Source organism: Lutra lutra, chromosome 12 (genome assembly GCF_902655055.1).
Source record: "Lutra lutra chromosome 12, mLutLut1.2, whole genome shotgun sequence".
Taxonomy (NCBI): domain Eukaryota; kingdom Metazoa; phylum Chordata; class Mammalia; order Carnivora; family Mustelidae; genus Lutra; species Lutra lutra.
In genome coordinates, this window is record NC_062289.1 from 68,215,751 (window position 1) to 68,240,608 (window position 24,858).

At 37.0% G+C, this 24,858-nt stretch overlaps 1 protein-coding gene across 7 annotated transcripts in view; it reads left to right on the forward strand.

The window, feature by feature from the left end:
• Positions 1-24,410, forward strand: part of LOC125082607 (zinc finger protein 280B-like) — a 29,679-nt gene extending 5,269 nt beyond the window's left edge. For 5 of the 7 annotated variants that reach the window (XM_047698395.1, XM_047698393.1, XM_047698399.1 and 2 more), the window contains one exon: positions 19,508-24,410. In XM_047698395.1, coding sequence (XP_047554351.1) covers positions 19,581-21,251 — 1,671 coding nt within the window. In that variant the 5' untranslated portion in view covers positions 19,508-19,580 and the 3' untranslated portion in view covers positions 21,252-24,410. Of the gene's footprint in view, positions 1-19,492 lie in introns of all 7 variants that reach the window. The other 2 variants (XM_047698397.1, XM_047698398.1) reach the window with 1 other exon arrangement.
• The last annotated feature ends 448 nt before the right edge of the window (positions 24,411-24,858 follow it).

Below are 24,858 nucleotides of genomic sequence, written 5' to 3' on the forward strand. Positions count from 1 at the left end.
CTAGTATCAGAGTAGTGTCCACTCTACAAGAAGATACCCATCCATCCCTAGGAACATATGTCTCCCACTACAAATTTGTAAATTGACTACATGATACTAGTTTAACTCTCTTTGTGGGCTAGATTAGTTTGCATTGTTACTGTAATTCTAATTACCTAACTCTTGTTACATGAATGGAGTCTGTTTAGGGGCTTTGAAGATTTAGTTATCAGTTGTTAGGATGTTGGGGGCGGGGGAGGTCACACCAGCCTATCACTAGGCATTTTTTTTCTTTAATTGAGATATAATTCACATACTATACAGTTCACTCTGTAGAATGCAGAATTGAATGATTTTTAGTATACTTCACAAAATTGTACAGTCTTTACCACTATCTAATTCTGGAACATTTCATCAACCCTAAAACCTTGTATTATACAGCTTCCTGTGGCTACTATAACAAATTACCACAGTCTTGGTGGATTAAAACAACAAAAATTTATTCCCTCTCAATTCTGGAGGCCAAAAGTTAGAAATCATCACCTGACCTAAATCAACGTGTTGATAGGGCCACCCTATCCCAGAGACTCTTAGGGAGAATCCATTGTTTGCCTCTTCCGGCGCGCATTCTTTGGCTGAGTCCATGTTATTCCAGTCTTGTTACAATGCTTTCTCCTACTGTGTGCGTGAAATCTGCCTTTCATACTGAGGATACTTATGATGGTATTTTGGGCACATTTGTATAATCCAGGATAATCTTCCCATCTCAAGATTCTTAATCACATCTGCAAAGACCCCTTTCCCCAAAAAAGATAACGTAGATACGTTTCAGGGATCAGGATCTAATATTTTTGAGGTCGTTATTCAACCGACTACCTTTCCTCATTCTTTCCCCCACTCCAGCCCATGGCAACCACTAATTTATTTCTGTCTCTGTACATTTGCCCAGTGTAGACATTTTATATGGGAGGAATCATACAATATGTGGCCTTTTTGTGTCTAGCTTTATTCGCTTAGCATCTTTTCAAGGTTCATCCATGTCATACATGTATAGCAGTACTGTTATTTGTTTTCATAGCTGAATACATTCCATTTTATGGCTATACTGCAGTTTATCCATTTATCAGTTAATGGACCTTTGGATAGTTTGCACTTTGTTGCAATTATGAATAGTGCTGCTATGAACATTGTTGAGCAAATTTTTGTATGGATTTATGTTTTCAACTCTTCTAGATATATACCTAGGAGAGAAATTGCTGGATCATATACTGCTGTATTTAATTTTTGAGATGCTGCCAAACTGTTTTCCTAAGTGGCTGACCATTTTACAGCAGTTGCACTAACAATATATGAGGATTCTAATTTCTCCATATTCTCTGTAACACTTTTTACTGTTTCTGTTTTTGATTATCGTCAAGCCAGTAGATGTGAAGTGGTATCTTATTCTGATTTTGATTTACATTTTCCTAATAATTAATTGTGTTGTGCAGCATTTCTTGTGCTTATTGTATTGCATTATTTGTATATCTTCTTTGAAGAGTTGTCTATTCAAATTTTTTGCTCATTTTTTATTGTAAAAAGCAGATAACATAAATTTTACCATCTTAATCATTTAAGTGCTAAATATATTAACATTGTTTTAAAACAGATCTCTAGAACTTCTCATTCTGTAAAATTGAAACTCCGTATCCATCTCATTAAACAACAAAGTCCCTTTTCCCTCTCTCCCTAGACCGGGGTATCCACCATTCTACTTTTTGTTTCTTTACTGTTGTTTTGACTACTTTAGATACTTCAGATAAGTGGAATTAATATAATATTTGTTTTTTTTGTGACTGGCTTTTTAAAATTTAGCTAACGTGTCCTCAGAGATTCATCAGTGTTGTAGTGTGTGGCAGGACTTCCTTCTTATAGCTGGATATTATCCCGTTGTATGTATATACACATTTTTTAAAATTCTTTCATTAGTTAGTGAACATTTGGACTGCATCTACCTTTTAGTTATCAGAACAGTACTGCTGTGAACATGGGTGTACAAATATTTCTTCATAATCCTGTTTTCATTTCTTTTGGATATATATCCAGAAGTAGGATTGCTGGATCATATAATAGTTTGATTTATAATATTTTAGGGAACCTCTGTTGCTTTGCTCTGGTGCTTTGCACCATTTTACATTCCAACCACAGCACATGAGAATTTTAATTTCTTCACATCCTTACCAGCAGTTGTTATTTTCTGGTGTAATTATTTGTTTTTATATATTTTGATAGTAGCCATCCTTAGGGGTGTGAGTGATACATCATTGTAGTTTTGATTCACAGTTTTCTCATTACTATCATGTTGAACATCTTTTCGTATACTTGGACATTTGCATATCATTTTTATTTTTTATTTATTTATTTATTTATTTTTAAAGATTTTATTTATTTATTTGACAGAGAGATCACAAGTAGGCAGAGAGTCAGGCAGAGAGAGAGGGGGAAACAGGCTCTCTGCTCAGCAAGTATGCTGAGCCAGATGTGGGGCTCCATCCCAGGACCCTTCATATCATGACCTGAGATGAAGGCCGTGGCTTAATCCACTGAGCCACCCAGGTGCCCCTGTATATCATTTTTAGAGAAATTTCTGTTTAATTTTCTTGCTCATTTTTTAAAAGTTTTATTTAAGTAATCTCTCCACCCAATGTGGGGCTCGAACTCACATCTGTGAGATAGTCACATGCTCTTCAGTCTGAGCCAGTCAGGCACCCCCTTTGCCCAGTTTTAAATAGAGTTGTCTTTTTATTCTTCTGATATAAGAGGTCTTTATGTATTGTGGATACAAGTCCCTTATTACATATATGATTTAAAACTATTTTCTCCCATTACGTGGCTTGTCCATTTACTTTCCTGATGGTATCCTTTGAAGGACAAAGTTTTTAATTTGATGAAATCCTGTTGTAATTAAATGTTGTTAAATTCTATTAATTAACATATAGTGTATTAATTTCAGTGGTAGAGTTCAGTGATTCATCAGTCTTCTATAACACCCAGTGCTCATTACATCCTGTGCCCTCCTTAATGTCCATCACCCAGTTATTCCATCCCCCTACTCCCCTTCCTTCCAGCATCCCTTCGTTTCCTGTGATTAAGAGTCTCTTATGGGGGTGCCTGGATGGCTCAGTGGGTTAAAGCCTCTCCCTTCGGCTCAGGTCATGATCCCAGGGTCCTGGGATCGAGTCCCATATCGGACTCTCTGTTCAGCGGGGAGCCTGCTTCTTCCTCTCTCTCTGCCTGCTTCTCTGCCTGCTTGTGATCTCTGTCTGTCAAATAAATAAATAAAAATCTTTAAAAAAAAATTATAAAAAAAAAAGAGTCTCTTATGGTTTGTCTTCCTCTTTGATTTAGTTTTGTTTTATTTCCCTGCCCCCATGCTCTTCTGTTGTTTCTTAAATTCCACATATGAGTGAAATCATATGATAATTGTCATTGATTAGCATTTTGATTAACATAAATACCCTCTAGTTCTATCCAGGTCATTGCAAATGTCAAGATTTAATTTTTGATGGCTTAGTAATATTCCACACCACATCTTCTTTATCCATTCATCTGTTGATGATATCTGGGCTCTTTCCATAGTTTTGCTATTGTGGAGATTGCTGCTATAAATATTGGGGTGCAGATGCCCCTTTAGATCACCAGATTTGGATCTTTGGGATAAATCCCTAGTAATGCAATTGCTGAGTCTTAGGGTAGCTCTATTTTCAACCTTTTGAGGAAACTCCATACTTTTTTCTAGAGTTGCTGTACCAGCCTGCATTCAACTAACAGTGTAAGGGGTTTCCCTTTGCTGAAATCCTGTTCATTTTTCTTTTGTCATTATTCCTTTTGGTATGTTGTCTCAAAAACCTTTATTTCTGTTTTTTTTTTTTTTTTTTTAAGAAGACTTACAGTTAGCTCTTACATTTAGTTCTACAATCTATTTTGAGTTTTTTTTTTTTTTTTTTTTTTTTTTTTTTTAATATGCTGTGAGCAGGGGTCCAACCTCAGTTTTTTGATGTGGATGTTCAGTTGTTCCAACATTTGTTGAAAGACATACCTGCTTCCCACTTAATTATTTTGCTATTCTTGCTGAAAACCAATTGGCCATTAATGTATGGGTTTATTTTTGGACTCTGAATTGTATTCTATTGATCTGTAGTTCTGTCTTTACGAAAGTACCACACTCTTGATTACTGTAGCTTTGCAGTAAGTTTTGAAATCAGTGTGACATTTTCATTTCTTCTTTTTCAAGATTGTTTTGGCTCTTCTGAGTCTTTTGCATTTCCCTATGAATTTTAATTTGTGAAAAAGCCAGCTGGGATTTTGCTAAATTAGTATCAGGAATCTTGTCATCTTAGTAATATTAAATCTTATCCATAAACATGGGATGTATATATTTACTTAGGTCTTTTTTAATTGCTTCAGCAATGTATTCAGTATAATTCAGTGTTTTCAGTATGAAAGTCTTGCATTTTTTTCTGGAAATTTATTCCTAAGTATTTCATCCTTTTTAATGTTAGTGTACATAGAATTGCTTATTTCATTTTCAGAGTGTTTATTGCTAGTGTATAGAAATGTGATTGATTTTTTTTTTAAGATTTTATTTATTTATTTGACAGGCAGAGATCACAAGTAGGCAGAGAGGCAGGCAGAGAGAGAGGAGGAAACAGGCTCCCCACGGAGCAGAGGGCCCGATGCGGGTCTCTATCCCAGGACTCTGGGATCATGACCTGAGCTGAAGGCAGAGGCTTTAACCCACTGAGCCACCCAGGCACCCCTAATTGATGTTTTATATTGATCTTATATTGTTTATTATAATAGTTATATATAAACAAATATAATTCCTCAGGATTTTCTCTATACAAAATCATTTCCCCTCCAATACAGTTTTACTTCTTTTTTTCCCATTCTGAATGCTATTTTACTTTTTTTTTTTTTAACTTGCATGATTACCCAGTTAAACCACCTTCAGGATAATGTTGAATCAGAAGGGTAGAAGTGGACATCCTTGTCTTATTCCTGATCTTAGAGGAGAAGCTTTCAGTCTTTTTGCCATGAATTGTAATGCTAGCTATGGGTCTTTTACAGATATCCCTTGTCAGAGAAAGTTTCCTTCTTCCAATTATTGAGTGTGGTTTTTATCCCCCCACCCCAAAATGGTGCTCAGTTTTGTCCACTACTTTTTTTTGTGGACAGATGTGGGTTTTTTGGTCCTTCATTCTATTGAAATGGTATAATGTTGATTGATTTTCATATAATGAACCAACTTTACATTTCTTACATAAATCTCACTTGGTCATAGTGTATAGCCCTTCTTACAGGTTTTTAAGATTTTTATTTTTTTATTATTTATTTGATGGAGAGATCACCAGTAGGCAGAGAGGCAGGCAGGGAGAGAAGGAAGCAGGCTCCCTGCCAAGCAGAGAGCCCGATGTGGGGCTCGATCCCAGAAGCCTGAGATCATGACCTGAGCTGAAGGCAGAGGCTCAACCCACTGAGCCACCCAGGCGCCCCTCTTATAGGTTTTTAAATTGTGTTTCCTAGTATTTTGTTAAGGATTTTTGCCCTTATTCATAAAAGATATTGGTTTCTGGGTTTTTTTTATGTTTTTGTTAGTTTTGTGTGTGATACGTTTGTTTAATTTTGATATAAATAGTACTGGTCTCATAGAATGAGCTGGAAAGTTGTCTCTCCTCATCTGATTTTTAGAGAGTTACTGAAAGTTTAGTGCTAATTCTTCTTGAATTGTTTTGATAAAATTTACAAGGATAATCTGATCTTGGATTTCTCTTTTGGGAATTATTTTTTAATTTTTTAATTTTTATTAACATATAATGTATTAATTTCCCCAGGGGTACAAGTCTGTGAATCTTCAGGCTTACACATTTCATAGCACTCACCATATCACATACCCTCCCCAGTGTCCATAACCCAGCCACCCTCTGCATACCCTCCCTGCCCCCAGCAGCCCTCAGTTTGTTTTGTGATATAAAGAGTCTCTTATGTTTTTTCTCCCTCCCAATCCCATCTTGTTTCATTTTTTTCCTTCCCTACCCCTCAAGCCCCCCACCCTGTCTCTCAGTTTCCTCATATCAGGGAGATCATATGATAATTGTCTTTCTCTGATTGACATATTTTACTCAGCTTAATACCCTCGAGTTTCATCCACGTCATTGCAAATGGCAAGATTTCATTTCTTTTGATGGCTGCATAGTATTCCATTATATGTATGTGTGTGTGTGTGTGTGTGTGTGTGTGTGTGTGTGTGTGGCTATTATGGACATTGCTGCTATGAACATTCAGGTGCATGTGCCCCTTCGGATTACTACATTTGTATCGTTAGGGTATATACCCAGTAGTGCAATTACTGGGTTGTAGGGTAGCTATATTTTCAACTTTTTGAGGAACCTCCATGCTGTTTTCCAGAGTGGCGGCGGTTCAACCTGCATCCCACCAGGAACGTAGGAGGGTTCTCCTTTCTATGCATCCTCACCGACATCTGTCATTTCCTGACTTGTTAACTTTAGCCATTCTGACTGGTGTGAGGTGGTATCTCATTGTGGTTTTGATTTGTATTTCCCTGATGCTGAATTATGTGGAGTACTTTTTCATGTGTCTGTTGGCCATCTGGATGTCTTCTTTGAAGAAATATCTGTTCATGTCCTTTGCCCATTTCTTGATTGGATTATTTGTTCTTTTGGTGTTGAGTTTGGTAAGTTCTTTATAGATTCCGGATACTAGCCCTTTATCTGATATGTCATTTGCAAATATCTTCCATTCTGTCAGTTGTCTTTTGGTTTTGTTGACTATTTCCTTTGCTGTGCAAAAGCTTTTGATCTTGATGAAGTCCCAATAGTTCATTTTTGCCCTTGCTTCCTTTGCCTTTGGCAATGTTTCTAGGAAGAAGTTGCTGTGGCTGAGGTCAAAGAGGTTGCTTCCTGTGGTCTCCTCAAGGACTTTAATGGATTCCTGTCTCACACTGAGGTCTTTCATCCATTTTGAGTCTATTTTTGTGTGTGGTCTAAGGAAATGGTCCAGTTTCATTCTTCTGCATATGGCTGTCCAATTTGTTGACACCATTTGTTGAAGAGACTGTCTTTTTTCCATTGGACATTCCTTCCTGTTTGCCGAAGATTAGTTGACCATAGAGTTGAGGGTCTATTTTTGGGCTCTCTATTCTGTTCCATTGATCTATGTGTCTGTTTTTGTGCCAGTACCATACTGTTTTAATGATTACAGCTTTTTAATAGAAATTAAAGTCTGGAATTGTGATGCCACCAACTTTGGCTTTCTTTTTCAACATTCTGCTGGCTATTTGGAGTCTTTCTGGTTCCATATAAATTTAGGGTTATTTGTTCCATTTCTTTGAAAAAAAAAGGATGGTATTTTGATAGGAATTGCATGAAATGTGTAGATTGGTTTAGATAACATAGACATTTCATAATATTTGTTCTTCCAGTCCATGAGCATGGGACATTTTTCCATTTCTTTGTGTCTTCCTCAATTTCTTCTGTGAGTAATTCACAGTTTCTTTCTTTCTTTTTTTTTTTTTCTTTTAAGATTTTATTTATTTATTTCAGAGACAGAGACCACAAGTAGGCAGAGAGGCAGGCAGAGAGAGGAGCAAGCGAAGTAGGCTCTCTGCTGAGCAGAGAGCCCTATGTGGGGCTCAATCCCAGGACCCTGGGATCACCACCTGAGCTAAAGGCAGAGACTTTAACCCACTGAACCACCCAGGTGCCCCATTCATAGTTTTCTGAGTACAGACTTTTTGCCTCTTTGGTTTGATTTATTCCTAGGTATCTTACGGTTTTGGATGCAATTGTAAATGGGATTGACTCCTTAATTTCTCTTTCTTCTGTCTTGTTGTTGGTGTATAGACATGCAACTTATTTCTCTGCATTGATTTTACATCCTGACACTTTACTGAATTCCTGTATGAGTTTTAGCAGTTTTGGAGTGGAGTCTTTTGGATTTTCCACATAAAGTATCATCATCTGCAAAGAGTGAGAGTTTGACTTCTTCTTTGCTGATTTAGATGCCTTGTATTTCTTTTTGTTGTCTAATTGTTGAGTCTAGGAATTCTAGTACTATGTTGAATAGCAGTAGTGATATTGGATAGCCTTGACATCTTCCTGACCTTGGGGAAAAAGCTCTCAGTTTTTCCCGAGAGTGAATGATATTTGCTGTGGGTTTTTAATAGATGGCTTTTATGATTTTGAGGTATGTACCCTCTATCCCTACACTTTGAAGAGTTTTTTGTTTTGTTTTTTTTTTTTAGATTTTATTTATTTATTTGATAGAGATTACAGGTAGTCAGAGAGGCAGGCAGGGAGAGAGGAGGAAGTAGGATCCCCACCGAGCAGAGAGCCCGATGCAGGGCTTGATCCAGGACCCTGAGACCATGACCTGAGCCGAAGGCAGAGGCTCTAACCCACTGAGCCACCCAGGCGCCCACCCCCTATACTTGAAGAGTTTTGATCAGGAAAGGATGCTGTACTTTGTCAAATGCTTTTTCAGCATCTATTGAGATTACCAGATAGTTCTTGTTCTTTCATTTATTAATGTACTTTGTCACATTGATTGATTTGTAGATGTTGAACCAACCTTGCAGCCGAGGAATAAATCCCAGTTAGTCATGGTGAATAATGTACTTTTTATGTACTCTTGGATCCTAATGGCTAGTATTTTGGTGGGAATTTTTGCATCTGTGTTCATCAAGGATATTGGTCTGTAATTCTCCTTTTGATGGCGTCTTTGTCTGTTTTGGGATCGAGGTAATGCTGGCCTCATAAGATGAGTTTGGAAGTTTTCCTTCCATTTCTATTTTTTGGAACAGTTTCAGGAGAATAGGTATTAATTCTTCTTTAAATGTTTGGTAGAATTCCCTGGGAAGCCATTTGGCCCTGGTTTCTTGTTGTTGGGAGATTTTTTATGACTGTTCAATCTCCTTAATGGTTATGGGTCTGTTCAGGTTTTCTATTTCTTCCTGTTCAGTTTTTGGTAGTTTCATACATCTCTAGTACATTTCTTCCAGATTGTCAATTTGCTGGCATATAGTTGCTCATAATATGTTCTTTATAATTGTTTGTATTTCTTTGGTGTTGGTTGTGATCTCTCCTCTTTTATTCATGATTTTATTGATTGGGGTCCTTTCTCTTTTCTTTTTGATAAGTCTGGCCCAGGGGTTTATCAGTCTATTAATTCTTTCAAAGAACCGGCTCCTAGTTTTGTTGATTTGTTCTACTGTTCTTTTGGTTTCTATTTCATTGATTTCTTCTCTGATCTTTATGATTTCTCTTCTTCTGCGGGGTTTCAGGCTTTCTTGCTGTTCTTTCTCCAGCTCCTTTAGGTGTTTGGTTAGGTTGTGTTTTTGAGACCTTTCTTGTTTCTTGAGAAAGGCTTGTATCCCTGTATACTTTCCTTTCAGGACTGCCTTTGCTGTGTCCCACAGTTATTCAACAGTTGTGTTTTCATTTTCACTTGTTTCCATGAATTTTTTCAATTCTTCTTTAATTTCCTGGTTGACCCATTCATTCTTTAGTAGGATGCTCTTTAGCCTCCATGTATTTGGGTTCTTTCCAAGTTTCCTCTTGTGATTGAGTTCTAGCTTCAGAACTTTGGTCTGAAATATGCAGGAATGACCCCTCTCTTTTGGTACCAGTTGAGACCTGATTTGTGACCCAGGATGTGATATATTCTGGAGAATGTTCCATGTGCACTAGAGAAGAACGTATATTCTGTTGCTTTGGGATGGAATGTCCTGAATATATCTGTGGTGTCCATCTGGTCCAATGTGTCATTTAAGGCCTTTATTTTCTTAGTGATCTTTTGCTTGGATTATGTGTCCATTTCAGTGAGGGGGGGTTTAAAGTCCCCTACTATTATTGTATTATTGTTGATGTGTTTCTTTGATTTTATTATTAATTGGTTTATATAGTTGGCTGCTCCCATGTTAGGGGCATAGATATAGAAAATTGTTAGATCTTCCTGTTGAATAGACCCTTTGAGTATGGTATAGAGTCCTTCCTCATCTCTTATTATAGTCTTTGGCTTAAAATCTAAACTATCTGATGTAAGGATTGCCACCCCAGCTTTCTTTTGATGTCCATTAGCATGGTAAATTGTTTTCCACCCCCTCAGTTTAAATCTGGAGGTGTCTTTGGGTCTGAAATGAGTTTCTTACAGAACGCATATTGATGGGTCTTGTTTTTGTTTTTGTTTTAAATCCATTCTCATACCCTGTGTTTTTTTATTGGGGCACTTAGCCCATTTACATTCATGGTAACTACTGAAAAATATGAATTTAGTGCCACTGTATTGCCTGTAAGGTGACTGTTAACTGTATGTTGTCTCTGTACCTTCCTTGTCTACTACTATTAGGCTCTCTCTTTTCTTAGAGGACCCCTCTCAATATTTCCTGTAGGGCTGGTTTGGTGTTTGCAAATTCTTTTAATTTTGTTTGTCCTGGAAGCTTTTTTCTCTTCTTCTATTTTCAATGGTAGCCTAGCTGGATATAGTATTCTTTCTTTTTTGAAAGATTTTATTTATTTATTTGACAGACAGAGATCACAAGTAGGCAGAGAGGCAGGCAGAGAGAGAGGAGGAAGCAGACTTCCCGCCAAGCAGAGAGCCCATGTGGAACTCGATCCCAGGACCGTGGGATCATGACTTGAGCCAAAGGCAGAGGCTTTAACCCATTGAGCCACCCACTCACCCTATGGATATAGTATTCTTGGCTGCATGTTTTTCTCATTTAGTGCTCTGAATATATCATGCCAGTTCTTTCTGGCCTAACAGGTCTCTGTGGATAAGTCTGCTGCCAATCTAATATTCCTACCATTGTATGTTACTTCTTGTCCCTAGCTGCTTTCAGGATTTTCTCTTTGTCCCTAAGACTTGTAGGTTTTACTAATATATGACAGCGTGTCGACCTATTTTTATTGATTTTGAGGGGGTTCTCTGTGCCTGAACCCCTGAATTTTCATGCTCATTCCCTTTGTCATATTAGGGAAATTCTCTACTGTAATTAGATCCAATATACCTTCTGCCCCTCTCTTTCTTTTTCTGGAATCCCAACTATTCTAGTATTGTTTCCTCTTATGGTTTCACTTATCTCTTGAATTCTCCCCTTGTGGTCCAGTAGTTGTTTGTCTTTCTTTTGCTCAGTTTCTTTATTCTCTGTCATTTGGTGTTCTACATCACTAATTCTCTCTTCTGCTTCATTTATCCTAGCAGTAAGAGCTTCCGTTCTTTATTGCACCTCATTAATAGCTTTTTAAAATTTCAATTTGGTTAGATTTTAGTTCTTTTATTTCTTTAGAAAGGGATTGTATTTCTTCAGAAAGGGTTTCTCTAATCTCTTTCCTGCCTTTTTCGAACCTAGCTAGCACCTTGAAAATCATCATTCTGAACTCTAGTTCTGACATATTACCAATGTCCTTATTGATTAGGTCCTTAGCCGTTGGTACTGCATCTTGTTCTTTTTTTTGTGGTGAGTTTCTCCACCTTGTCATTTTATCCAGATAATAATATATGAACGATAGAATAATACACTAAAAGGGTGGCAAAGACCCTAGAAAAATGTATGCTAACCAAATCAGAAGAGACCCAAAACTGGGGGGAGAAGAAAGGGGGAAAAAGAAAAAAAAATACATATATATGTGTGTGTGTGTATATATATATATATATATATATATGATCTCAGACTGGTAAAAAGAACAGAGCCACCCACTTGGGTCTATTCTGGTCTTTTAGAAGAAACTACCTCCCAAAATTTTAAAGAAAGAAAAACATATATATACACAAAAATAATAGTAAACACGATGAAGGGATAGAATATGACTGTAAAGATGAAAATTTTTTAAAAAAATTATAAAAAAGGAATGATAAGTTGGTTGGAAAAGGGAAAAAAAAAAAGAATGTGCTCAGGCTGGAGACTAGAACAAAGCCATGCGCTAGATTTAGGGTTTATTTTGATCTGTTGGAAGAAATTGTATCCCAAATTTTTAATGAAAATAAAAAAACCTATATGTATACAAAAAATAAGGTTAAATATAATGGAGGGATTAAAATATGACTATAACAATGAAGGCTAAGTGGGGGTGGAGCCCTCGCAGGGACAATGTGGTCTCAGGTATGTATAATTGACATAAAACGTTAGTTTCAGGTATATAGTATGATTTGGTGTTTGTTTAAATTGTGAAATGCCCACAATAAGTATAGTCAACATCTGTCACCATACATAATTTTTTTTTTGTCTTGAGATAAGAACTTTTAAGATCTACTCTCCTAGCAACTTTCAAATATACACTGCAGTATTATTAACAAGAGTCATCATGTTGTGCATTATGTCTCCATGACATTTATTTTATAACTGGAAGTTTGTACCTTTTGATCCCCTTTATCCATTTTACCCTTCTACCTTGCCTCTGGCAATCACCAATCTGTTCTCTTTATCTATGAGCTTATTGTTATTTATGATTTCACATATCAGTGAGATCATATAATATTTGTGTTTCTGTGTTTGACTTATTTCACTTAACATAATGCCCTCAGGTCCATCATGTCGCAGATGGAATGATTTCATATTTTTTATGGCTGAATGATATTCCATTATTTCTATATTCCAGATTTTCTTTATCCATCAATCAGTGGACACTTAGGTTATTTTGATATCTTGGCTACTGTAAATAATGCAGCAGTGAACATGGAGGCACCTTTATCCCCTTTGTGGTTGAATAATATTCCACTGTTTGTATATACCACAGTTTGTTTACTTATCCATTGATGGATATTTGTATTATTTTTACCATTAAGTTCTTGTGAATCATGTTACTCTAAACATGTATGTACATTACATGTAGTTGTCTGAGTACCTGTTTTCAGTTCTATCAGGCAATACTTATAAGTGGACTCCTGGGTCATAATGATAATTTAGTGTTTAAGTTTTTGAGGAACTGCCATAGTGTTTTCCAAAGAAATCCTCTGATTTTCCTCTGATTTTTTAATCCCCTGATTAAGCCTTTTGGTTAATTTCTGGGATGAAAAAGCTCGATTTTGACTATTTCTGCTGTTGTTCTCTTTGGTTTTATGAAGGAGGGAATATTTGTAGTTTCTTATTTTACCATTCCCTATGACCTTACCTTGTTGGCATCTAAAAAATTAACATTGTCCTTTTTTCCTTTTTTTTTTTCCAGTCATCTTTTTTGTGGTTCTCTGCAGCCCCTGTTTAAATCATTCACCATTCACCTGATACTTCCACCTTTCTAAATCCTCAGTCTTAGAGAAAGAACTTGCTTCTGAACTAACAGGCCACTTTTAGGTTGAACTGCCATCCTGCTCATCTCTACTTTGTGAATTCTTCTACGATCCTGCTCTTGGGAGCAAAGGACAAGAGAAAATGGTTGAAAGTGACTGACAATAGTCCTCTTGAGTCCTAGGATTATAGGGTTCTCATATTTGCTGTAATAGTATACTTTAGTGGCTCCCTGACTTAAAGAAAATTGTGTGTTCCCCAGGTTTGAACGTTTCCTGCTTCTTCCCTCAGCCTGCTTTCCTTTGTTAAATTTATCTCTAACTCCTAGATAATCATTTTCTTTTCACAAATATTTAAGACTTGTGTGCTATGACTACTCTAGGAATTTGGGAGAAATCAATGAACAAAACAGACAAAAACAAACAAAACAAGCTAAAAAATGAAACAGAACTTCTCCAGTGGAAAGAACTGAAAGTCCAGTGGAGAAAGAAAGGTCTATAAAATTATATGTATACACACACACACACACACACACACACACATAATATATAATACATATATAATATAATTGTGTAATAATAATGTAAGTATAATACATTTTTCGGTGATACAGAAGGTGATGTTATGAAATTAGGAAGAATCTAATAGAGCAGGGTCATAGGATCGAATGTTGGGGTGGGTAGGAATGTTGTAATTTTAGATTGGATGATTAGGGCAAGTCTTTTGGTAAAGGTAAGTTCATATATGGCATTAAAGGAGATAGAAGTAAAAAAAAAATAAATTAAAAAAAAAAAGGGAGATAGAAGTGTTAGCCATGGAGACATCTGGGAGAAAAGAATTTCATGCAGAGCCTAAAGGGAACAACAGGAAGACACTGTGGCTGGATTGCAGGGAATGAGTGTTAGAATAATGGAAAAAGAAGTCAGAGAGGTAGAAAAAGTGAAAATAGTAATGAGGTTCTATAAATTGCTTTTCCTTAGTCCAGTCTACAGAAATAATCCTATCTTTTGAAAGAACAACCTCGGTTTAGTAGTTTTTCCCATTTTAGACTCCTAGGCTAGATTAAACTCCATTTTTATGTTCCTCTACCATCTTGAGCTTATTTATGAGCAAATATTTATTAAAAATTTATGAAAACATTTTGTTTTTCTTAGTTGTCCTAAGGTGAATATAAATGTCTAACGCAGTTTTTAAGGATCCTGTGAAGCTCTCATTTCTCCCAAGGATGTGTTTAATGGGCATTAAATCCTAAGGTAGCAAATGTGTGGGGTTAATGGCAGAGAAGGGAAGGAGAGTAGTGGGAAAGAGACTTGAGTGCTATGGATGGGAAAGGAGTGAAGGGATAGGGATAAGAATTTGCAGGAGTGGTATAGGGGGTGAAAAGAGTCAAAGGCAAGGGAAGATTGTGAGGATAGATATCAAAGGAGTCCGGTTAGCCTGCTTTCAGGAAGCTACTCAAGAAGGACTGATGCCTGAAAAAAAGCTGGTGTGTAGCTATAAAAAAGCCCCATGAAGGGGTTAGGGGGATAGGAGAAGAATAAATGAAACAAGATGGGATCGGGAGGGAGACAAACCATAAGTAACTCTTAATCTCACAAAACAAACTGAGGGTTGCTGGGGGGAGGGGGGTTGAGAGCGGGGGATGGGGTTATGGATACTGGGGAGGGTATGTGCTATGGTGAGTGCTGTGATGTGTGTAAACCTGGCGATTCACAGACTTGTACCCCTGGGGATAAAAATACATTATATGTTTATTAAAAAAAAAAAAAAAAAAAGCCCTATGAAGAAGGCTGTTTAAATGCATAGGAATAACCTGGGAGATGAATTATCATCCTCTGCCATCTTAGCTATCTTTGGCATGAAATCTCATTAACTCTTCCACAGCCCTTGGCAGTTTCATTGATAGGGGATATGAAGTGGTATTGAGGATTAACTCCTTAGATCTACTAAGTCTTTGACATGTCCAACCTCATGACCCCAGGTATCTTAAGATTCTGGTAAATTGTAGAAAATAAAGGTACCAAAAGAGAAGTGATAAGAAAATTCCCATGATCCGGAGCACCTGGGTGGCTCACAGGGTTAAGCTTCTGCCTTTGGGATCCAGCCCCACATTGGCCTCCTTGCTCAGCAGCGAGTCTGCTTCTCCCCTACCTCTCACTTCTCCTGCTTGTGCCTTTTTACCCACCAAGATCAGGTGGGTAAAAAATCCTACAGTGTTCCTGGGGCCCAGTTTATTTTTATTCTTTTTTAACAACAGAATTTGTTCCCATAGTTTTGGAGGCTGGAAAATTCAAGATCAAGGTGCTAGCTGATTTGCCTTGCTTCCTTCAGACCTGTAGACTGCCACATTCTCACTGTGTCTTCACATAGTAGGTGGGAGACAGAGAAGAAGCAAGCTCTCTGATATCTCTTTTTGGTACTAATCCCATCATGAGGGTTCCACTCTCATGAATTTATCTAAATCTAACTAGATGGGAACCCAAAGTTTCCCAAAGTTTCATCTCCAAATACTATCATACTGGGAGTTAGGGCTTCAACATATGTATTTTGAAGGGACACAGTTTGGTCCATAGCATAACTTAAAATGTATTCTTTAAAATTGGGGGAGTCATTTAACATGTAGGAATAGTGGAATGATATAATTACAGAGGTGTTTTAAGATTCATCTAGTGAAAAAAAAAGAAGATTCATCTAGTGGTGGTATGCAGTTGGTGATAATTTGAAGGACAGAGATGAGATAATTTGAAGCCTAGTACAGATGTACAAACATGAAGTAACAGGTGGACTCAAACCTAGAAATTGGAGAGAGGAGCTTTAATAGGAATGGAAATGTAAGGTAGTTAGAATGACTAATGCTCTAAAAAGTTATTTAGAACCACTAATAAGTTTCTGTGAATAATTTGATAGAGGTTGGGGGAGGTTTGAACAGTTTTTATAAAATACGAGGAGATTAAAATTGAGTCCAGTATGACTCCGATCCTTTGAGACTAAGAACTTAATAGCACCATCACCAGAAATTTAGACTTTCATTAAGTCAGAATAGTGGGAAAAATACAGAACTAGAATTCAGGAATCATGAATTTTAGTGCAAACTCTGTCTCCAGACCTTACATGTAACTTTAGGTGAATCATACATTTTTCTAGGCTTTAAAAGTCTATCCTCAGATAATTCTGATAGTCATATTAATTGTCAAATTAGATCTTATTCTATTTTTTATTTAAATTTTTTACTTTTTAACTCCTACATTTTAAATTTTATTCTGATTTTTATTATATCAGGGAGAATATTTATAATTTCTTTTTAAAAAAATATTTTGTTTATTTATTTAACAGAGATCACAAGTAGGCAGAGAAGCGGGCAGAGAGAAAAAAGGGGGGACCAGGCTCCCTGCTGAGCAGGGAGCCCAATGTGTGGCTCAATCCTGGACCCTGAGATCATGACCTGAGCCTAAGGCAGAGGCTTAACCCACTGAGCTATCCAGGTGCCCCAGAATATTAATAATGTCAATTTAGAATTATTTCTTGAGAGGGGTATTAGAGCATCATGTAGAATTACCTAGAAGACAGTTACTAGAAATGTGGAAGTTGATACTCAGGAGATTAGATTAGGATAGAAGTTCTCCCATAGAACATTTTTTGATAGCACATGTAGGGGATTTCTACTAGCATCTCCTAAGTAGAGGTCAGGGATACTGCTATAAATCCTAAATGCACCCAGCACCACCCCCCTACAACAAAGAATTATCTGGTCCAGACATGTCTGTGGTGCTTATGTTGGGAAACAGTGGACTAGGTGACATCATCCTGGAGTTAGATGATGAAATTGTATATAGACAGACCGAACCAATTTCTGTGACTCTTAAAGACCGGTGTTTTCAGATATGCCTTGTATGTTTTCTTGCATTACATATCTCCTAATTATGTACTTGATCTTAGTTTTAAGAAGGTTGTAAATCACTCTTCATGGCACACTAGACTGTAAACTTCATGCATTCACCACTTTCTACTTAGTGCTTGGTAGTATCATACCATTGTTGGCCAAGCAAATTATAGTTGTGAAACAAGTGATGAAAATAAGAAATAAATTTTCTTTTTTTTTTTTTTTTTAAAGATTTTGTTTATTTGACAGAGAGAGATCACAAGCAGTGAGAAAGGCAGACAGAGAGAGGAAGGGAAGCAGGCTCCCTACTGAGCATAGAACCCGATATGGGGCTGGATCCCAGGACTCTGAGATCATGACCTGAGCTGAAGGCAGAGGCTTTAACCCACTAAGCTACCCAGGGGCCCCAACTTTTCTTATTTTCAAAAAATTTCTTTTTTGACTTACTTTGAAGTTGGTATACATCTCAGGATTAAATATCTATATGTTCCCAAATTATATGCTGATATGCTAATTAAACTAATTTGCGGTACATGGCATGTATTTGATGCCACTTTAATTTTTATAGATGGGGTTTGAAGGGTCTATATGGGGTTACAATGAATTCTGATGTTAGGTTTCAGAAACTGGTGAGTTATGATCCATAATTTAAAGTACCTACATCTTGCTAGCCTAAAACAAATGTTTTTCAAACCTTTAGTAGTGAGCCATTGATGAGTCATAATTGATTAGAATAAGTATCCATGTAGTGAAGCAATTGTTATTTATATGTTTATATAGTGAGATTCCATATTATATGTTGTTGTTGTTTTTACTATGGTTGTGATAAAAATGTTTTAAAAAGCTAGAAGCTTTTAGTCCTTCATAGGCCTACAGAATATCTGATATGGACAAGGTTCTAAGTAAATCATAGAAAATACAGAATTAAAGGAGTATAGTCTATTCTACAAATACATATTCTTATTAATGAAAGTTACTGTTAATTCATACTATTAACAGATTCTTTATTTGTTGAGCTCCCATATTGTGCCAGGCACTCTTTGTGCTGGGGATACAGCAGTCAACAAAAGATAATCTCTGTCCTTTGAAGTTTACATTTTACTGGATAGACAGTAGAAAATAATCAAGTAGATAAAGTTTATAATGTGTTAGGTGGTGATAAGGACTTGAAGGTTGAGGGGAAGCTAAGAGAGATTGGCAATGTGAATTAGCAGTTGTTTGGAGTATTTGAGAACCTCTTTGAGAATACTTGCAACAGAAGTCTGAAGATGGTGAGGATTCACCTCTGCAGGTATCTGGATGGTGAGCATTCATATTAGAAGGACAGCAAATACAGGGCTCTAAGCGAGTAAAGTGATTAATGTGTTCAAGGAATTGTAAGACAGTTTGGTTAGAATGAAGTGGATAGGGGGGAGGAGCAGGACATGCTGCAAGGCAGTATGTAGGCTTGGAAGCATGGTCTAACAGGCACTGAAGATATTAGAAGCACTTGGCCTTTTGCTGAGTGAATGAGAAAGCCATTGGAGGGTTTTGAGCTGAGCAGTGATATGTGATTTGACAGAATTACTTTGCCTGCCATGTGGAAATGAGATGGAGGTGGGCTGAGGGAGGCAGTTCTGTTGGATTTAAGTGGGAAAGTCAGGATTAGAAGGAGAAATTTAGGAGACAGTGGACTATAATGAAGGCCTTGAGTTGGTGTGAGCTTATCAAGAGAGTTTGTTCTCAATTTGCTAGGCATGTGCTAAGCACTTGACATTGAAGTATGCTGTTTGTTGACAGTTGTTAGGTACTCTTATTCTGTTCTTTGAATTTGACTCTTCTTTTCTATATTAATATTTATGAAATTATGAATCAATTGAGATATGTACATTTACTATAAAATTTTCTTTAATTCAGCTACAAAATAAGGTACTGTTGAATTCTTGGTGGTTTTTGAAAAAGAGCTGTTACCTTAAGTCTACGAAGTAAGAGGTTTCGCCTTTAGGATAAAACACATTTAGAAGTTTTGAACTTGCCAAAGAAGATGCAGCTGGTTTGTGGCTGACTTAGAATTCCAGCTTAATCTTCTCTGACCCCAAAGCCCATGTGTCTAAACACTGAACAATGGTGCCTTTGTAAAATAATATATCCTTTACATATGATTTCACCTAGTGATTAGTCAATAGTTTTTTCCTCTTTTTTTAATAGAAGAAATAGTAATCAGCTTAAGGCAAAGGCATGATTCTAGAGTTGTACAGACTTATAATAGTAGGCTTTAAGCTGTCATTTATCCTCTGTGAATTCTAGTAGTCTTAAAAAAGTTTTGGAGAGAATTAAATAAGATAATGCATTTTTCTGTACTTACTGATGTGTAGTGTGTTTGTACTTAGGTGGCAGTTTATATAAAGAAAGCACTGGGACTGTGGCCACACCTTCAAGAATAAAAAAAAAAAAAAATAGAAAATGGAACAGCCATGTATGTTATGTGAGGAAGAGCAAGAGCCAGACCCACAGCAGAACATAGAAGAAACCAAAAAAGTAGATGATGAAGATGCTGAGCTCATCTTTGTTGGGGTGGAACATGTAAATGATGATGCTGAGCTGATCTTTGTTGGGGTGACTTCAAATTCAAAACCAGTTGTTTCAAACATTTTGAACAGAGTCACCCCAGGTTCATGTTCAAGGAGAAAAAAATATGGTCACCTCAGAAAAGGTATTACTCACAAATTACCGCCTATAAGTCATGTGACCTCTGTATCAGAAGCAGTCACTGCCTTGCCAGTTTCTGAATCTGAATCAAGATCAACAGATAGTCCCATTATTATTGAGCCATTGTCTAAACCTGATTTTAAAAATAATTCACAAATTGTGCCTAATAGCTGTTTGGAGTTATGTCCTCCTTTGATTACATTCACAAATTCATTACAGCATCCAGTAGGAGAAGCACTTTCTGTAGGAGATATGAATAAAAGTCCTTGCATATCAAAGCAACTTTCCACTGCTGAAGTAAATGATATAAATCCCAAAAGGCCTAAACTCAGCGACGGAATCATAGAGGGACATGCTTCAGCTTTGTCCCCTTCAGGTAACTTTCATACAGTGACTTCACAGCAAAGCACAGACTCAAACAGTGTTCATACCTCATTAAGCCATGTTCAGAATGGACATGACTTAGAATGGAGCCATGGAGCCATGGTTCAGAATGGAACACCTTTTGCAACACCTTTTCCAAAGGACTGTGTCCATTTTAAGCCTATAAATCCTATAAAGGAAAATAGACCAGCAAAAACAGACTTGAGTCTAGCAAGTCAAAACCAGGTTGTTGATCCCAAGAAAGGAAGTCTGGTCATATTACTTCGTGACTTTTATTATGGGCAACATAAAGGAGATGGTCAGCCAGAACAGAAGACTCACACAACCTTTAAATGCCTCAGCTGCTTGAAAATTCTAAAAAATGTCAAGTTTATGAATCACATGAAGCACCATCTGGAACTTGAGAAGCAGAGGGGTGACAGCTGGGAAAGCCACACCACCTGCCAGCACTGCCACCGACAGTTTCCCACTCCCTTCGAGCTGCAATGTCACATTGAAAGTGTACACACTACCCAGGAGCCTTCGGCTGTCTGTAAAATTTGTGAATTGTCATTCAAAACAGATCAGGTTCTCTTACAGCACATGAAGGACAATCATAAGCCTGGCGAAATGCCCTATGTGTGCCAGGTTTGCAATTACAGATCATCAGCCTTTGCTGATGTGGAAACACATTTCAGAAAATGCCATGAAAACACTAAGAATTTGCTCTGTCCATTCTGTCTCAAAATTTTCAAAACTGCAACACCGTACATGTGTCATTATAGGGGACACTGGGAAAAGAGTGTTCACCAGTGTTCCAAATGCCGGCTACAGTTTTTAACTTTCAAGGAGAAAATGGAGCACAAGACCCAGTGTCATCAAATGTTTAAAAAGCCTAAGCAACTAGAAGGATTGCCCCCTGAAACAAAGGTTGTTATTCAGGTGTCACTGGGACCTCTTCAACCAGGATCTGTGGAAGTAGCATCTGTTACTGTGAGCACATCTGATTCTGAACCATCAGCCCCCAAGTTTAAAAGTAGAATTTCAAAAAAACCTCGTTAATTCTAGTTTTAGTAAACCTAAAGCAGGTATTTCAATCAAGGTAAAAAAAAAAAAAAAAACACGCCATAAAATTTAAAAAAAAATACAAACCATACATTACTTAGTAACATCAAAAATAGTGAAACCAATGAGTCATTGGTGAGTTTCTTTTTAAATTCATGAAATACAGTATTGTCTGATCTGAATTTTGAGATGTTATTTAAAAATTTGTTACCTGGTTTTCATGTACTGTATCTGGCTTAACACATAGAAGATTTTTTGTGTATGTGTGTGTGAGAGAGAAGAAAGTGGATACCTATTTATTATTTTGATATTTCATGTTACTTGTAAGTTTGAAAATCTCTAATTTCTGTATATAGAACCTATAGAGTTTTTTCTTAAGTACTTAATTTTATCTTCAACTTTTTCCATGCCTTGAAGATTTCAATATTAACTCTAGTCAGACTTGAATGACTTTGGTACGTCATGGTCCCATTTGCTGCTGAGCTCCCAGAAGTGTCTGTCTTGAGCTGATCTAAAGTAATCTGACTCTGAGACCCTGAGTGTGGGGAAGTTGAGGAACAAGGTGTGGCATGAATGGGAACCAGAAACTGAACTGAGAGTTTAGTCACTGGAGAGCAGTGGCTTCCAGTGGCTTCTTATTCTGGTTGAGGGCATGTGCTCACACATGCACGCACACATGAGTGTGGGTGCGCGCGCACACACACACACACACGTTCACTCTAGTCTTGGAGCCAAGGCAGTAGGAATACTGTCTCAGAGTGTCTTTTTTTTACCACAAGAACATCCAAGGAAACAAAACTATTAAAATGCTTCGCATTTTGGCAAGGAACTTGGCAAGGAATCTCTGCAGACATGAAACAATCACTGTATCAGCTGGCTTCAGATGGAAAAGCAGGGGTAATGAATAGAATGGGGTCTGGTGCCAGTGAACCTCCTGTTTAGTGATCCAAAAGGGAATTCAGTTTGTTCCCTTCCCTCTCCCTTCTGGCTGACTTTATACCTCTTAGTCAGAACAGTAAAGCAAGTAAAATTTCTCAAGGGAAAGAAGCCCTGACATCCATAGTTTGAACTGCACTGGACCCATAATTTGAACTGAAAAGGGCCAAACAAATGGTATCTATCTAGTTCAAGGACTAGGCTAAATTTAGTTTTCTTACTATTAAGCTGGAATGGCGGTTGTCCAAGAATCGTAGGTACAGTGGGTAAAAGCAGCCCATGGTGACTGAGTAAAATTAAGCCCATTATAGGGCTTTTCCTTATATTTTTCCCATGTACATTTATCTTAGCCCAGTTGAACATGTGAAATCTGCAATTTTGTTTCTTGCCTTAGACATGAATGTATTACAGTTAACAGCTATTTTATGTTGTGTGTATAATTTCCCTTATCAACCTAGTTGAATTTAAAGTTGTCCTTGACACAATCTGGTGTATAAGAAATGTCCAGTTATTTCATTAGGTATTAGGTCTTCGAGTTATTGCTCTTCAACTAATCTATCCAGCTGTCTAATCCTTGACTATACTGTGGGGGAGAACATTTTCCCCTTGGTACTTCCAAGGACTTTCACATAACTAGAGTGCTCTCTGAGGATTGGTTCCTGAACATCACCCTTGGCTGTTTCTGTGGGTTCCCAGGACTGAGTCTCCCGGGTAGCTAGTGCCATCCTTTCTTTCTCCACCTTGACTCATGTACTGAGAAGCCTCTGTACATGACTTAAGGAACCCAGGATGTTGTCCATATACCTGAGCAAGGAGAAATTCCATTTTTTTCCCCTTGCTTTCTCCTCTTTTTTAATGGTACATTGTCTCTCCCCATTTCTTTCTTCCTCCTCAATCTTGTTAAATTACCTAAGCTTTCTTTCACAGAAAGCTGGGAAGTGATAGTCGTCAGAAGCTTAGATCCCTTCTAGAATTGGGAAGGAGGACAGATAACAAACAAGTAGTTGTGAGTTTATTGTCTATGTTTTAAAGTATTTCCCGAGTGTAGATTCTCTTGTATTTATTTGCTCAATGCTTGATTGGATTGATTTGCACTTTGAACATTTTACTAGGCCTTTTTATTAGTTTGCTTGGGCCAAGGCACTTTGTTAATATTTTAGCCTGAACCTATTTCTTTAGGTGGACAGAGAGAGTGTGTATGTGTGAGTGAATGAGAGAGAGAGAGAGAGTGTGTGTGTGTGTGTGTGTGTGTGTGTGTGTGTATGCTCATTGTTTTAGTCTCAGGTGGAAACTTGTGTATAAATAGATATGCAGACTTTTGCATACTTATTTCCCTATTCTGTTCCTATAACAGAAATTCTGTCTTAAAAACAGTGAAAATATGAAATATTTTAGTTCTGTCTTTTTGTGGTTGCTTGGTATTATCAACACTGTTAACTATTGTTTGCTATTTACCTAAAGTATGACCCTAAGGAGTACAAATTGTTATTTATTGCCAACTACAGTTTTGGTGTTATGGCCCCTGTCTACCTCCTCTTGCTTTTCCATTCTCTGCCATGCTACTCAACCATTTTTCCCACTGGTGCACTATTTTTGACACACTGGCCTTGCTTTTTTTAAGCAAATCACATTTTTTCCTGTTCCAAAGACTTTGCAACTGCTCTTCTCTTAGAATGCTTTTCTCCTAGGCCTGCATGGCTTGCTACCTCGCTTAATTGTTTGATACTTCCTTTGGTTTATTGAGCTTCACCAATGTTCTTAAAAGATACTGACAATGAAATCTCCCTCCACCTTCTTACTCCTCCTTTTAAAGGCACTTTAAGCCTCCCCACTCCCTTTCCCCTCTCCAATCTGGTTAAATTTCCTAGGTTTTCACAAAAAGCTAGGAAGAGATAATCACCAAAAGCTTTGCTTCTCTTAGAATTGAGCTAGCTTGAGTCAATTTCTGTGCCTGTAATCAAAAGAAACTGAATACAGTGAGTTCAGTTCTTTCAGGAGCTTTCTCTGTTTTTCTATTGATACCTCTCTATTTTTTTAAGGCGATGTCACTTTGTTCTGTTACAAATATATTGAATATCTGTCAAGATTACTATTTTGTTATTACCCCTTGTGAATTTCCATGTCTATTTTGCTTGCTTGTTCTTTCAGATGAAATTTATTATTTTGTTAATGTTGCCAAAAATTGTAAGTAAAATAGCAATTGTAGTAATAAAATTTTTTGAAAAAAAAAAGTTTCATTTTATTATCTTTTCACCAGTAAAGTTTAAGTTAATTTTTGTTTGGTACCATTATGCACACTCTTTGCCTTCTTGCCAGTTGTATTTATTTTTAATCATATTGCATTGGCCAGAACTTCAAAACAGTGAGATGTAAATGAAGTTTTCTGTTTTTGGTTTTAGTGAGAAATGCTTTACCATTAAAGGTAATGCTCATATTACTTAATGAATTTCTGCCTTTATATTTTTTAAAGAAAATTGCTTAGTTTTATTGGATAATTTATAACCTCTATTGAGACAATCATTTACATTTTCTTTACTATCCTAAAGTTATGCTGAGCCTGATTCACAACCTATTAGAAACCTTAGTGTGTGTGTGTGTGTGTCTCTCTCTCTTTTAAACATTTTATTTATTTGAGAGAGTGAGCAAGGGAGAGAACCCAAGCGTTGAG